At 38.4% G+C, this 14,630-nt stretch overlaps 1 protein-coding gene and 1 pseudogene across 1 annotated transcript; one reads left to right on the top strand and one right to left on the bottom strand.

Annotated features, from left to right (window-relative positions):
• Positions 1-2,033: 2,033 nt before the first annotated feature.
• On the bottom strand, positions 2,034-7,716 carry LOC114534210 (ATP synthase subunit beta, mitochondrial). The gene is made up of 11 exons (XM_028555768.1): positions 7,573-7,716; positions 5,898-6,107; positions 5,128-5,302; positions 4,781-4,902; positions 4,335-4,519; positions 3,909-4,067; positions 3,408-3,530; positions 2,962-3,174; positions 2,643-2,810; positions 2,418-2,451; positions 2,034-2,230 (listed from the first exon to the last, which is right to left on the bottom strand). The coding sequence occupies exons 1-11, from the start codon at positions 7,682-7,684 to the stop codon at positions 2,127-2,129; spliced, it is 1,605 nt and encodes a 534-aa protein (XP_028411569.1). The 5' UTR covers positions 7,685-7,716; the 3' UTR covers positions 2,034-2,126.
• A 199-nt stretch (positions 7,717-7,915) lies between these two features.
• Positions 7,916-14,565, top strand: LOC114534192 (annotated as a pseudogene).
• The last annotated feature ends 65 nt before the right edge of the window (positions 14,566-14,630 follow it).

Below are 14,630 nucleotides of genomic sequence, written 5' to 3'. Positions count from 1 at the left end.
AAAATAAAAAGTATTAAAAGCAAAGTATAGAACGAATAGCCTTGTTATACTACACTGAATATTCACCAGGTTCGTAGTCTGGATTGAGAGCTAAAGCTGCTCCTCCTGTCGCTCCATTTGCTACGGCTGATCCAAATGTTGCGGCGGCAATTCCCCATCCGACTGGCCCCATTAATGCTAATGATAATCCACCAGCTACTGCCCCAATACCAGCCCCTATCGCCGCTCCTTCGCCAGCGGTGAGAGGACGGTCTTTTGATTGATTGTCACCCATTTTATGTGTTCAGGTTTTATCACAAAAGAGTTCAAATCAAGAATCTAAACTGAATAATGTAAAACGAGCCACAACATGTTATGCAACAAAGCGGAAACCCTGTTGAGCGTATACTGAATTAAAAAATAGATTGAATATCAAGAAACCATTCAGTGGCGCAATCTTCAGAACAAGCGCCGTTTAATCTCCTCTCGGGTGATCCAAGACTCACCTTGCTTTAAATTTCAGTTGAAAGCCGATGTGCACTGAATACTTCTTCGTACCGTATCAAACAGAATAATCATAACTTAGATGCATTTTGCTTTATATAACAGAAGCTAACCAATAAAAAAGCTTCTAAATTTGGGATTACGTCAATATTTGCGGCAGTTCTATAGGGAAATCCCGAGAAAGTGCAGGGGGATTTGCACTCTGTTTCTGAGTACTAACTTTCCTCGAATACGAAATGGGACAACTTCGAAAAAATGAAAACACGTAAGAGTATTATAAATTTATAGATTTTTTTGGCATTGTAAACGCTACACATACATTATGAAGGACCGCATAATAGTAAATTAGTAATAGTATTTCTGATTGATTATCACACAATTCTCAGGTTTCATTTACGGTCAAACCGGATGTTCCCTTGCGAACAACACTGCAATATTGTGACGGAATGTTGCAATTGCAAGTCGCACGCGATTTCGAATTCGAGCCACATATTTAACAAACGATCAGTATTGATATAATATAAAAAATATCGCCAATTGCTGACCTTAGGGGGACGTTATTTAGAGTACAGATTTCATGTTTGAATAATGACTCTGAAGCATAACTACTAAACTACTCAGTTTTGTTGTCTTAATCAATATGCTCAGCAAATTCGACAACTGCAGGCGTAGAAATAGTAGTTTTTTTTCAATCCTGGTTCAGCATGCATGCAGTATTGTTTCCAGAAACTGAAAGATAATATTTTCTTTACCAGTCCCAAATTTGAAAGCGCGCAATCGCAGGCGATGATGCTATTGTTTTGAACTACTTGCCAATACAAGCAAAATTGCAACATTGCGTCACAATATTGCAACATTGCTCGTAAGAGAACATTTATGTGGGCGTCAAGAATGGGTAGGGATAGGCCCTTCTTTTCAATCCCCAAAATGCTGCAGACAGAACAGTAGGAAGTGACAGATTAGATTGCTGGACACAAATCGTTTGTATTTTTAGTAAATACTTAAGACACACCTTCGACTGTGACTTTGTAAATACACACGTCCGCCGTATCAGAAACAGCGATCAAACTGAATGCGTAACTGCTTAAGTATAGAATATACTGACCTTTCCTAAGGTTTTTGTCTGAAGGGTGCGACTTTACACATATCGATTTTGCAAACGCTAAGCGTTTTAAAACTTGATGCAACTCCATGCAATTTTCCAACCATACAATGGCCTATACCAACATTCTCACTTCGCCCACGTCGGCAAATGTTAGTCACAAGACTTCACTTATACTTGCATTCTCATTATAGTCGGTCAAGTCACATGATGATCCCCAAAATCCCGACTCGTTCGCAACACCCAAGACCAAGACCCATACCGGTCTAGGGGATTCGCCTCGAGGGGTAAAATGTTCAAGACTCAGTGGGGAATAGACTTGCTCCAAGTCTCTCTTTCATGGTCTTTCTGTAATAGCACAGATGATGGTCTTTCTGTATCGATCTACTATAGTGTATATAACATGCATATGCGCAACAGAACAAGACAAAAGTCGAAACAAGCTTAGTGAATCAAAAGGAAATATTCTTTATTTTCAAACACACGAGGTAACCACGTGAAACTTTTCGTAACTAAATAAAATCGCTATAATAGAAACAGTCTAATTTGCTGCAAGTTCTTCAGCCAGTTTATCAGCTTTTTGGATGACATCATCAATATCACCAACCATATAGAATGCGGCTTCGGGAAGATGATCGTATTTACCTGAGGGAGGTGAGAAGATGGTAAGTATAATTCTTTGGTGAATGGTATCAGAATAAAACGCATCGCGCTGCTTCACAACGCAAACGCAACGCTTCACATAATACAAAACCCGTGGTCGGAGTGTTCATTGAACATTTGTTTTTACCACCTATATTAACAGATTTTATTCTAAAATGCGTAAACTCACCCTCTAAAATCTGTTTAAAGCTATCGATGGTTTTCTAAAAAGAGGAATACAGTATGCATAAGTATAGAACATTATGGCATTTCCTTGCAAGTAATGTATGAAACGTGAGAACATATCTCTATTCCCGGGTCCTCCGAGCACTCCAAGCCCAGGTATTTTGCCGCCCCGCATGATCCAAACTTCTCGCCGGCATTGGAAACTGTACGCGTAGCGAAACGAACTCACCTCGATGGGTACAAGCTTGCCGATATGACCGGTGAAAACCTCGGCGACCTGGAACGGCTGCGACAAGAATTTCTCGATCTTTCTCGCCCTGGAAACTGTTAGTTTATCGTCTTCAGATAACTCGTCCATACCCAGAATTGCGATGATATCTTGTAATGATTTGTAGTCCTAAAACGCGTTATAGATTAGTATACTGTACACTGCGGCTAGAATGAACCCTCAAGAATACAGCAAAACAGTTAGACCGTTTATGTACAATAGTTCGCTTGCCCACACGGATTTAAATCACGAAATCGCCGCAATAGCTCGAGATGCTTACCTGCAGGATTTTCTGGACTCCACGTGCAATGTTATAATGTTCTGAACCGACAACATTAGGATCCATGATACGTGAACTAGAGTCAAGAGGATCAACGGCAGGGTAGATACCTAACTCTGAAATACCACGAGATAAGACGGTGGTGGCGTCCAAATGGGCGAACGTCGTCGCAGGAGCCGGATCAGTTAAATCGTCAGCAGGTACGAAAATAGCCTGACAGTGAAAAAAAAGAAGAAAATGACACCACAAAATAATTAAATAACAATCTAGGGTGTTGTGATAATTGAAAAACGTTGACCAACTGTTGCATAAACTGGCCTCAGGAGTATGTGTGAACAAAGATTAACACAAACCAGTGATTCAAAGAACATTTCGTCTGTACCCTACATTCTGACAAAATATTTTTCATATACAGAACCCAGAGGATAACAAATACAGTACGGTACCTGTACGGACGTAATAGATCCTTTCCTGGTTGTCGTGATTCTTTCTTGCATAGTACCCATGTCAGTGGCAAGAGTTGGCTGGTAGCCTACAGCTGATGGAATACGACCCAGCAAAGCTGACACCTAAAATGATAGTCGTTGTTAAGAAAATCTAAGAGACTGAACACACCAGAACTGATTCGAGGTAGACCATGTTGGTATTGAGTGGAACCCAGAATCTTGTCTTTGAGGGAAGGTAACATTGTTATCCACGATCACAAGAAGTACATACTGTACAACTTTGGAGATGTTTCACAATTTTTTCGTTACCACATCTGAATAAGGGCACACGTGCAAGATAATAAAGCAAGTTTGCACTATCAAAGTTTGTGTCAGGCTTTGATCACAGTATGTATTTGAAAACGTAAAAAACTTTCGAAGACGTTGGGGGCTTTGAAGACTCTGAACGCAGAAAACAGAAACTATAGTAGTGCAAACCTAGCCATCTGCACATATTTTTACCTCGGAACCAGCTTGAGTGAAACGGAAAATATTATCAATGAAAAGCAGCACATCCTGTCCTTCTTGATCACGGAAGTATTCAGCAACGGTTAAACCAGTCAATGCTACACGAGCACGAGCTCCAGGTGGCTCGTTCATTTGTCCGTATACAAGCGCTACCTGCAAATGAAGCCAAAACCAAAATTACGACAAATTTTACAAAATAGGCAGTATCAGAGTAACATTCCAAACGTTGCCGATCATGTTCATCGGCAATCACGACTTTTTGTCGACCATATACTTGTAAAAGCCAAAATCAAAGACTTGTTTCGAAAAGTTTCGAACACTTAGAACCTTCAGTAACGTTTTGAGCGTTTTCAGCTTTTGTTTTATGACAAAACGATGGTAACCGATGAACTGGTACCCGCTTTTTTACCGAAACTTTACCTTCGAGGATTTATCTTTAAGATTAATAACACCAGACTCGATCATTTCATGATACAAATCATTTCCTTCTCTCGTTCTCTCACCAACACCGGCAAACACGGAATAACCACCATGCGCTTTGGCAACGTTGTTAATCAGCTCCATAATGAGCACGGTTTTCCCCACACCAGCTCCTCCGAAAAGACCTTTTAAACACAATGCAATCGCAATCAGTACGAACTGTAACGATCAGAAATTGGCTAATAACAAAACAACCGACATGCGTGGACATTTTGACAGTCCAAATACAAGAGGCCTCATTATATTTCATTCCAATTCATTAAGACAAAAAAGTGTTAACTGAAATAGTTTTATTTCGTTTGCAGGGCAAGCTTGAAGTAGCTACTAGAAACTGGCAACATGCAACGTATTTTTAACCGCAAAATTTAACGCGACTGTCTCCATACCGATTTTTCCACCTTTAGCATATGGTGCCAAAAGGTCAACAACCTTAATACCAGTAACCAATATTTCTTGCTCTGTGCTCATTTCTACGAATTCTGGTGCTTCGGCGTGAATAGCTGATCGTCTAAAGAATGTTGAAAGTGGATAATTTAAAAAAACATCTGTGCAAAATCGAGCAGTGTATATTTAGAGCATACGTCATAGTCACAGTGCAATAAGAGAACAAATGTTTTTAATGTTTGTGAATAATTCGTAGGCGAGACAAAATTTACGGACATTTTTTTGGACTTTTTAATGTTTGTGAATGATTCGTAGGCAGGAATTATGCGGGTAAGTAGATAATACATACAAGTCAGTAGGAACAGGTCCGCGTTCATCAATAGGCTCTCCGATGACGTTGATGATTCTGCCCAGTGTTTCGGGGCCAACAGGAATGGTAATTGGTCCACCAGTATCAACACACTCTTGGCCACGAATCAATCCTTCTGTACCATCCATAGCGATAGTACGAACAGTGTTTTCACCTGGAACAATAAAACTATATATTTAAAACATTCAGAAGCAATGATTCAAAAGCAGGCCAGAGCTAGACATACAACTGTATTGTACATTTCGTCAGCAAAACATGTTCCCAATGTGCATGTAGACTACCCTTTATTTACTGTATCCATTAAAATGCAAAGGGCATATTAAAGAGCTGAAAAGGGCGTATTAAAATTAGTAGAAATACAAAGTTTGTTTGCGAAATGTTGTAAATGCGAAAAATATAGCCTAGCAAAAATGGCAAACATGTATACTTTTTTACTATGCATGGAGATTGTTACCACATTCAGGCAAAATGGTAATGATTTCCATAGTACAAAAGCATACAAAATTGGCCAACTTAGCAAGACCTGCACGGTATATTTTCCACCTCTTGCAAAATTTTGCAACCAAACTTTACATTTCTACTAATTTTATGCTCTTTACAGCTATGGTGATTTGATTGTATTTTCTTTCATAGATCAAAAAGTAAATACAGTAGTAGTCTATAACGCTATAATTTAGGTCAGCTCATCATTTAACACTCCAGGCCAGTTGAACACTCTCAACCAAAGCAGTTTCGGTAATTTTTCTTACCTAAATGTTGTGCTACTTCTAGAACCAGTCTAGTTGATCTTCCTTGCACCTCTAAGGCATTCAGGATTGGTGGAAGCTCATCATCAAACTGCACATCAACAACAGCACCAATTACTGCTGTGATTCTACCAGGGGTGACTTTATTAACAGCTGCAGCTTTTGCAGCTTCTTTTGCAGCATCATTCTTGTTTGTTGAAACAAATCTTTTCTCTGAAAGTCAGATAAATACAACTATAACTGCATTGCCTAGTCGAACATGCACAGCAGTCACATGCGACTTGATGAGAATTGACCAGACCAGAACCAAGCACATAAACTTTTTGTTAAGACCTATTCCTAGGGATCAAATTAGACTACTCTGTTCTGGTAGAAATTTGTAATTATTACAGTCAGGTGGGGCTGTCTAAGTTCGGAATTTCATATCAAACTTCTGAATTTGAAATCGAACTTTGCAGGCAATTTGAATCGCTATAAAATCGCCACTATAAAATACCAGGCAAAGCAATTTCATGCAAAGAAATATTATTATTCAATTATACAACTCAGGTTTATCTATGTCAGAAATTGCCAGAAGATTGGTGCTAACAAAAGCCACTGTTTATAATACTGTCATTACATCTATTGACAACAATTGAATGGAGCCGAAAACTGGGGGAAATTAAGTACGGACGGCAAGAACTGAAAACAAATTTTTTTTTTTTGCATGAAATTGCTGTGCTCTGATATTTTAGTGGCCATTTTAAAGTGATTCAAATTTCCGAAGTTCAAATTGAACTTTGGAACTTTGTTGAGAATTACAAAACGGAAGTGACAACTTTCCCACCCACTTGACAGCTTCCACACATAGTTTGCAACTGGAGTGTAAAACGTTTTCTGAAATTAACTGTAAATCAAAAATGTAAAGCAAAAGGACAATAGTAAATTGGCAAAAACAATGAAAGTCATACGATGTTTTTTTGCCTGGTTCTTATGCTATCTTAGATTTATCTTACAGGTTTCACCATTACTACCATGTGTATTGGCAATCTGGTCCTATTATATATTGCTAGGAACCACCAAAATTGGTCACTAGAGGACTGGGACATAATATTGTTGACTACTAAATACTTGTCATGTGTTCCTTTATCATACCAACCCTAACAATGCTGATGTCATTAACAACAGATGCATGTGGTTTAACAAGATCACTCCTTGAACAATTAAGCTGAACTTTGTACAAGTGTAAAAAAAGTACAATTTCATCAATTTGCAATTCTGCAAAGATTATTTTAAAAGAATAAATGTAACTGAAATACGCATGAAGACACTACAAAAAGCATACCTTCACTCCTTTTAAAAAAAAAATTATAAGTTACTATTTTAAAAGTAAAATCTGTGCATATCACAAATTTAAATACGAAGTAGGAATTTCATTTATTCTTCAGATTATATATAATAAAATTTCGCTATATTGATGGCTTACAAGCCATTAAAACGTACTGCTGGAATACCAGGTTAAATCTGTTTTCTCATAATCTCACGTCCCTATAAAAGCACCAGGCTAAAACATTATACCGGTACAGTGAATGCAACATGTGGAACTGGGAATTGAGAAATTTCTATATATTTCGGCCATTTTAACATTGAAATTTTACAGGTAAGCAAATGCTGGAAACGCTGCATAGAAAACACTTACCGAGATTGAAGCATCCTGGTACTATTCTCTTCTGCAAATGTCGACTATACTGTGGATAAATTGCTTTATTTGACGCCGCTTTCACGACTCTCCGAAACGTGTGAGCCAACATGGCGGTTGCGAACGAGAGAGAAGACGCTTTGCTGGGGGCATATATTGCCTAACGGCGACGAGCGATTATTTGCCGAGCTTTCTCGAGATTAGAACGAAACAGTTCCGAACTTCTCCGAATCGTAAAAATGCAAAAAAATGCAAATGGCGAGAAGACGGGAGTGGGGTTCCAGATTTCGGATGCCCATTATACTGCGATGACCAGACTTTGGTATTTTTTTTATATTGTATACAAATTTATCTGACATTTACATATTATATTGCTTTATAAAAGCTGCCGCCATTGCCTTTTGAATTACAGATAAACAAATACAATATACAACAAGTATGTTGAAATGAAGGCCCTTCTCCAAAGAAAAGGGTATAATACATTTTCTCTCTGTAATTTTGTATACATTTTTTGTATACAGGAGGACAACGTGGCATGCGAGTGAAATTCCGTACGCGCATTATAATTCTATTAATTGGCATTATCGTGTTTACGGTTTGTCTCATTGTTGGACCTCCAAACTCGAGATGGTTAATAGGTTGTTCTGATGAAACGCTTTGCTCAGACGAAGGAGAACATGGACTTGAAAAACACCAAATTAGGGATCCAAACGCCGGACTTATGATTGGAATGATAAAAGACACGGCAGACCAAAACATGAGAGATGAGGGGTACAGCAAGCATGCGTTTAATGATCTTATAAGCAGACGGATTGGTAGTCACAGAGCAATTCCAGATACAAGGCATGAAAGGTACATACTCAAAATTGAAATTTAGATGTCATGCTTCAGATCCCAGGTCTTTTTAGGCAACAAATAATAAGTTAAGTGTCCAATTGTACGTGTCACAGGTCTGAAAGTTATATAATTATTGCGTGATTGTATTTTTAGTGAAGGAATTTTGTTTCATGATTTCCAAATTCACTCTTACCAATTTTTTCGTATGCACAAGTCTCAGCCTTCATGAAGTTATGCGAGCACTATTTTTCTAACCTTTTTTCATAAGTAATCAAGCCTTGCTGTAGGTGTACCATATTTCGTATTATTTTAATATAATATTTGATTGGTTCCTGTAATATTAATTGGTTCCTGTAATATTTCCCTACTGCATGTATAATTTGGAGCATTTACCATGATTCAAGTATTGTATTCTCTGTCTATGGCTCACTAATATAATAATATATTTCTTTAATTTTGTTCACATTTTCCAAAGGTTTGCAGCTGCAAAAAAACCTGGGGTTTGGAGGGCTGGTCAAACTGCAGCCCTTGTAATAATTTTTGCAACATTTTTTTAAAATTTAAACACTATTTCCTCATCCCTCAACCACAAAAAATGTATATATTTCTATATATTTTGTCTATCAGAGAATATATGTCTTTATTTTTAGCTACCTGCCCTTCTGCATAACAAAATTAATTATATGCTACTGTTAAAGAAATATGACTATCTTTTTTTGTATAATGAATAGCACAAATTGCATTGCACATGTGAAAGAGGTCGATTTCCAATGTGAAACATATAGAAACATAGCTGTTGTTATGACCTACACCATGCCCCCTCCCTAGCTTCCCCACATCCCTTGAAACAAAGTCACTTAATTATATTTGCATTTTCAGCCCCTCCTTCCAATCATAATTTGCATCCAATGGCCCTAGCTGTTGGGCATGTATGAATGTTAAGGAATAACACTGCATATTAGCCAACCAGAAGAAGTTGCAATATCAAATCTTGTTCATATTACGATTTTGCAGAGACATAAAATATTGGAGTAAATTCAACTTGCAAGTACTTTTTCTTTTCAGTTGCAAGAAATTGACTTATTCTGATAATCTTCCAACTGCAAGCGTTATAATTTGCTTTCATAATGAAGCTTGGTCTACATTGTTACGTACGATACATAGTGTTTTGGAAAGAACACCAGATCATTTGTTACAGGAAATAATCTTGATGGATGACTTCAGCACAGAAGGTACATGCATGGAAAAACCTTTTGCAAAGAATGTATTAGCTAAGCAGTGCAGTAAATATTTTAGAATAAAATATATTTAGTTTGGGAATTCATGCAGGCATATTCAAGTTTTATCTGATTTTGTTTCTGTTATGGATGTGCATATCACAATCATTGTGTCTATGAATGAGTCCAGGTTTACTGCTATAGATTTACTAGGTTACCAGGGCGAGAGTTTACTAATTGTTGGATGAGTAGGGTTTACTGTAGGAAACCAGATTACTGATTCCTAGAGTTTATGTTATAGGGTTTACTAGACTTCTATAAGAAGGGACTTCTAGAAATAGGGCTTCAAGTTTTAGCTATGTAATAATTAATGAAAATAGCTTCCTGTATTGGTGACAATTTAGTCTTCTTCAACTGTTAAATTTGATTCCTGTGATCCTCAAGATCCTCAAGATATTTTTTTAGCGAACTGCTATGTTTGTAAATATGCAGAGTAGCACCATCACAATTATATTACTTCAGATGACTGACATGAGTCATTTGCACAATCACTATATATAACTGGTGTTTGAAATATTTTATCACAGTTAGATCAGACATCCGTCAGATTGTCAGACTGTATAGAACTTAGCTGTAAGCCTTATTACTCGGGCTACCGTGGGTAGAGAATCGAAAATCGAAATCGTTCTAGGGGGCTAGGAGCGTTTCTCCCGCGGGTGTCACGAATATGCCATAACACCAAAAATTAGGCGTGACAAGCTCAAGCCAGATAACTGTAGCCCGAGTGAACGCCTGAGCAGGCGTCTTGTTGAGGTGACTTTGACAAATGAGGTCTGGTCAATATCTTTACTTTCAATATCAATATATGGACATTTTTGTTTGAAAGAATTTCCAAATATAATTGACTACAAAATTTAACTTTTCAGTGGGAGAGTTGCATGACTTTAGCGTTTGTAAATTTTCCCGGGGAAAGCACAGTTAAGCACTGGTTATATATACCTCCTCTTTAATAATTATTCCAATCTATTGAGTGTATTCAATAATATAACGTATTCCCGTTCAGAACACTTAAGAGGGAGATTGAAAGATTACACGAAGAACTACAGTAAAATCTCGATCCTTCGCGCTGTTAAAAGGGAAGGTCTCATTCGAGGCCGTTCTCTCGGGGCTTCTGTTGCAAAAGGCGATGGTCCTCGTGTTTCTGGACAGCCATTGCGAAGTGAATGTCGACTGGTTGCCCCCGTTGCTGGAGGAAATATTGAGAAAACGGGACACTGTTGTTTGTCCGATAATCGACATCGTTAACCCCGACACGTTCCAATATGCCGCTTCACCTTTGGTCAAAGGTGGCTTCAACTGGGGCTGCATTTTCAGTGGGAACCAGTTGACCAATCAACGTTCGTTTCGGAAGAGGATTTCACAAACCTATCAGGTAGAGTACATTCCTATAAAGTTTATAAAGAAATTTTTGTATATTTTCGTATATCACTTGCTATATATCGTCATCGATATATAAAATTCGCAATCATTATCAGATCACCGACCATGGCAGGCGGGCTGTTTGCAATTGATAGAAAATATTTCAGAACCCTTGGAGGATATGATGATGGCATGGAAATTTGGGGCGGAGAAAATCTTGAAATTTCGTTTCGTGTGAGTAAGATTGACAAACTAACCACTCGATTTTTGATTTTGCCTAAGGCAAGACGGTCAGCCGTTTTCACAACAACATTGAGCCAAAATACTGTTTCTACGTCTGGGAAGTCCAGCCAGTACCACAGTTTTGAAAGTAACAGCTTAGATTAGGTGAAAGTGGGGAGATATAGTCGTGTGAGGTTTGCAAATTTCCTATAAAAAATTAGTATTGTAAGCTGCTAGCCTTGTTTACATGCACGAGTTTCAATGTAAACTGATCAAAGATGCTGTTTTAACCATAGCCAGCCCAGAAATGTGTTCGTTCTTGTGGCGCTCGCACGAATGTAGTCAAACATTCGGGAGAATGTAGTCAAATTACCGGCGTTTAAACCGATGTTATTTTAAATATTATTTTCATTTGTAATTTGCAAGATATTCGGGCCGTAGTAAACGTTGTAGTATATTTTAGTAAAAATACTTGCCAACCTTATCCTAATAATAGACCGAGTAGACTCACGTACACGTGCAAACGCCACGAGAACATTTCTGGGCTGCCTATGTTTTAACATATGGTTTTAACCTATAGTGTTGCTTATATCACAATTTAGCCAGAACTACTTGGCTTCAACACGAAGGCAACTCTGTTCCGCTCTTAAGGATAATAGGGATCGCATGTAGGACGGTAACATGACAAGCGTATGCGCCTGAAGTCCGTAATTTCTCTGAGTGCAAGCCACGCAGACTTACCGAAAATCTGCATTTGTTCACAGATCTGGATGTGTGGTGGTCAACTGAAAATCATCCCGTGTTCACGCATTGGTCACGTGTTCCGACAGCGCCGACCGTATGGGCCGAACGGCAAAGGAGACACGATGTCATTCAACTCAATGCGTGTTGCCGAGGTATGGATGGACGAATACAAGAAACATTTTTATGAAACGAGACGCCATTTAAAAGGCAACGATTTTGGCGATGTAAGTGCGAGGCAGGACCTACGACGGGCGCTCCAATGCCGCTCATTCAAATGGTACTTGTACAATGTCTACACTGAGTTAGATGTACCTTCTGAACGCAAAGGAAGCAGTCTGATATGGCGTCGACCCATCGCAAAGAAAACCGTGGTCGTCGCAAATGGCAGGGTAGGTGATTTTTGTGGGATATAAGATGCATCGTGCTAACTATAAGGGGCTGATGTATGGAACATTTCGAACCGATTCGATTGTGCATGAAAACATTACCATTAAAAACAGGGTTGTATGTTCTTTTGTAATCTAATGTGCAGGGTTTCACATATTATAATGGCACCATTTTAAAAATAGATGCGATTTAATTGTTGTGGTAATCATAAGATTTTAAAGCACCCGTAATTTACGAATTCATTTCATGTGGGAATTTAGCGGTGTCGTAATTTGCTAACCCCTTTAACACTCTCGTTTTTACCAAAGCTCGCCAACTTTCTTGGAAGTTGTTTGGATACGTCTACGGAGTCAGTGGGAAACGACGCCGATCTCATTCTTCGCCCTTGTCGTGCTGTTCGTATCAAGGTATTTGATTTTATATATGTCTAGTTTACATGCTACTGGAGAATTCTCAGGATTTTTGAATGGGGATAATTTATAGCTCCGAAAAAAGTTTTAGTTCCAGTTGTAGTAAATCTTAAAAGCACGATTTTAATCCTTGAGATTTGGTTAGGATTAGAGTTAGATTGAGGATTAGGGCTAAACCTAACCAACCACGAATCTAAAAACCCACAAATCCTAAAACACGATTTTAATCCTTGAGATTTGGTTAGGATTAGGGATTATATTGAGGTTTAGGGCTAAACCTAATCAACGACGAACCTAATTTAAGACTATAAGACTTAGGATTAGGATTTAGGCTTATATACATTAACGCATAATACAGATTTTTTGTTTATCTGTAGAACTCATGGACTTTCGACGATGCCCAGCAATTAAAATTGCGCCTGAAATACTGTCTTGATGTGAGAAAATTTAACTTCCCGAAGCTTAGTAAATGTCACGAAGACGGTGGCACTCAACAGTGGATATACACCAAGGTAGTGGTGACTATATATAGAATGATGTAATGCAAATTTGTTGCCGACAAAATTTACGTGCATTGTTGAGATACCCCTGGAATAAAACAAAATTGAAATTCAAGCCCCTGCACTCAATTTATTGGCAAATGGCACGGCACGACTAAATTTGCTGCCCGTACGCAATTATATTAGTGTTCAGGCTACCAATACAAAGGCCCAGCACGGATGGAATTGGTACGGGTACCCGCCAGCCGTGCCGTGCCGACAAATTGAGTGTAGTGAAAGGGGCTCTAATAACTGGTTACTGGAATACTGGTATAGTAGATGACTGGAGACGAATCTATGGAGTTTTGAGTTTTTTACAAACTATCCTAAGGGGTCACTTCTCTTCGACAAATGCGTTTGTTATTTCACCGCGTAACAGTTCAGTTATCATTTTATGTTTTTTCAACTCCTAAGGAAACGAGAGCTCTTTATCATCCGGCAAGTGGGACATGTCTGTCGCAATCTCCAACAAACAATGCAGTTATGGCAATTTGTAATGAGTCGGATTTATCACAAAGATGGGTGTTCCTCGACACGTAGTCCCTAAATATTGCTCTTGGATACATCGAGATACAGTCAGATATATGTACGCTTGTCGAGTCTGCTTGTTATACGAAACATCATAGTTAGAGGTCATATGATTCAAGTGTATGAAATCAATTTAATATTGTGATGGTGCTACTCTGAGTTACTAACCTGGCAAGCTGAATTGTTGAAAAATTACCTTGACCACGTTAGGAATCGAACTTGCGACCTTTGGTTTGCTAGCTCTGACGCACACTGGTGAACTTTGCTCGCACACATTTTACTGGTGACAATTGTCAACTATCTTCCAAGTCTGCGGGAACTATATCGAGATATTTTGTTATTCGTGCTCAATTTTGCGACACGAATGACAGAATATCTCAAATTATCCCTCCAGGCTAGGAACATGTGTAGGCGACAATTGTCAGAGTGAACACATGTACGACGACTGAACGACGGAGGTCGTTTTCAGTGATTTTGCATGCCAACGAATTCCAGAAAATAATTTCTGCGGTTTTTGTGTTGGTTGGCCCTAATTTATATTACTCGCGTGCATGGGACAAGTCGACCACTTGTTTAATAATTACTGTAAAGTTTATTTAACCATTGGTGCTGTGTATTTGAAATATGATTGGTTCATTCGTAGTCACATGACTTTAAATAAATGCAATGTTTCCCGCTAGGGAAATAAGTGAAAAATTGTTGCCCGCATATTGTCATAACAAAGTTTTTTGAAATGAAATTGTCGTGTAACATGT

The sequence above is a fragment of the Dendronephthya gigantea genome, unplaced genomic scaffold, assembly GCF_004324835.1.
Source record: "Dendronephthya gigantea isolate DGI-Jeju-01 unplaced genomic scaffold, DenGig_1.0 000098F, whole genome shotgun sequence".
NCBI lineage: Eukaryota > Metazoa > Cnidaria > Anthozoa > Malacalcyonacea > Nephtheidae > Dendronephthya > Dendronephthya gigantea.
This window is presented reverse-complemented; position numbering and strand designations above follow the sequence as displayed.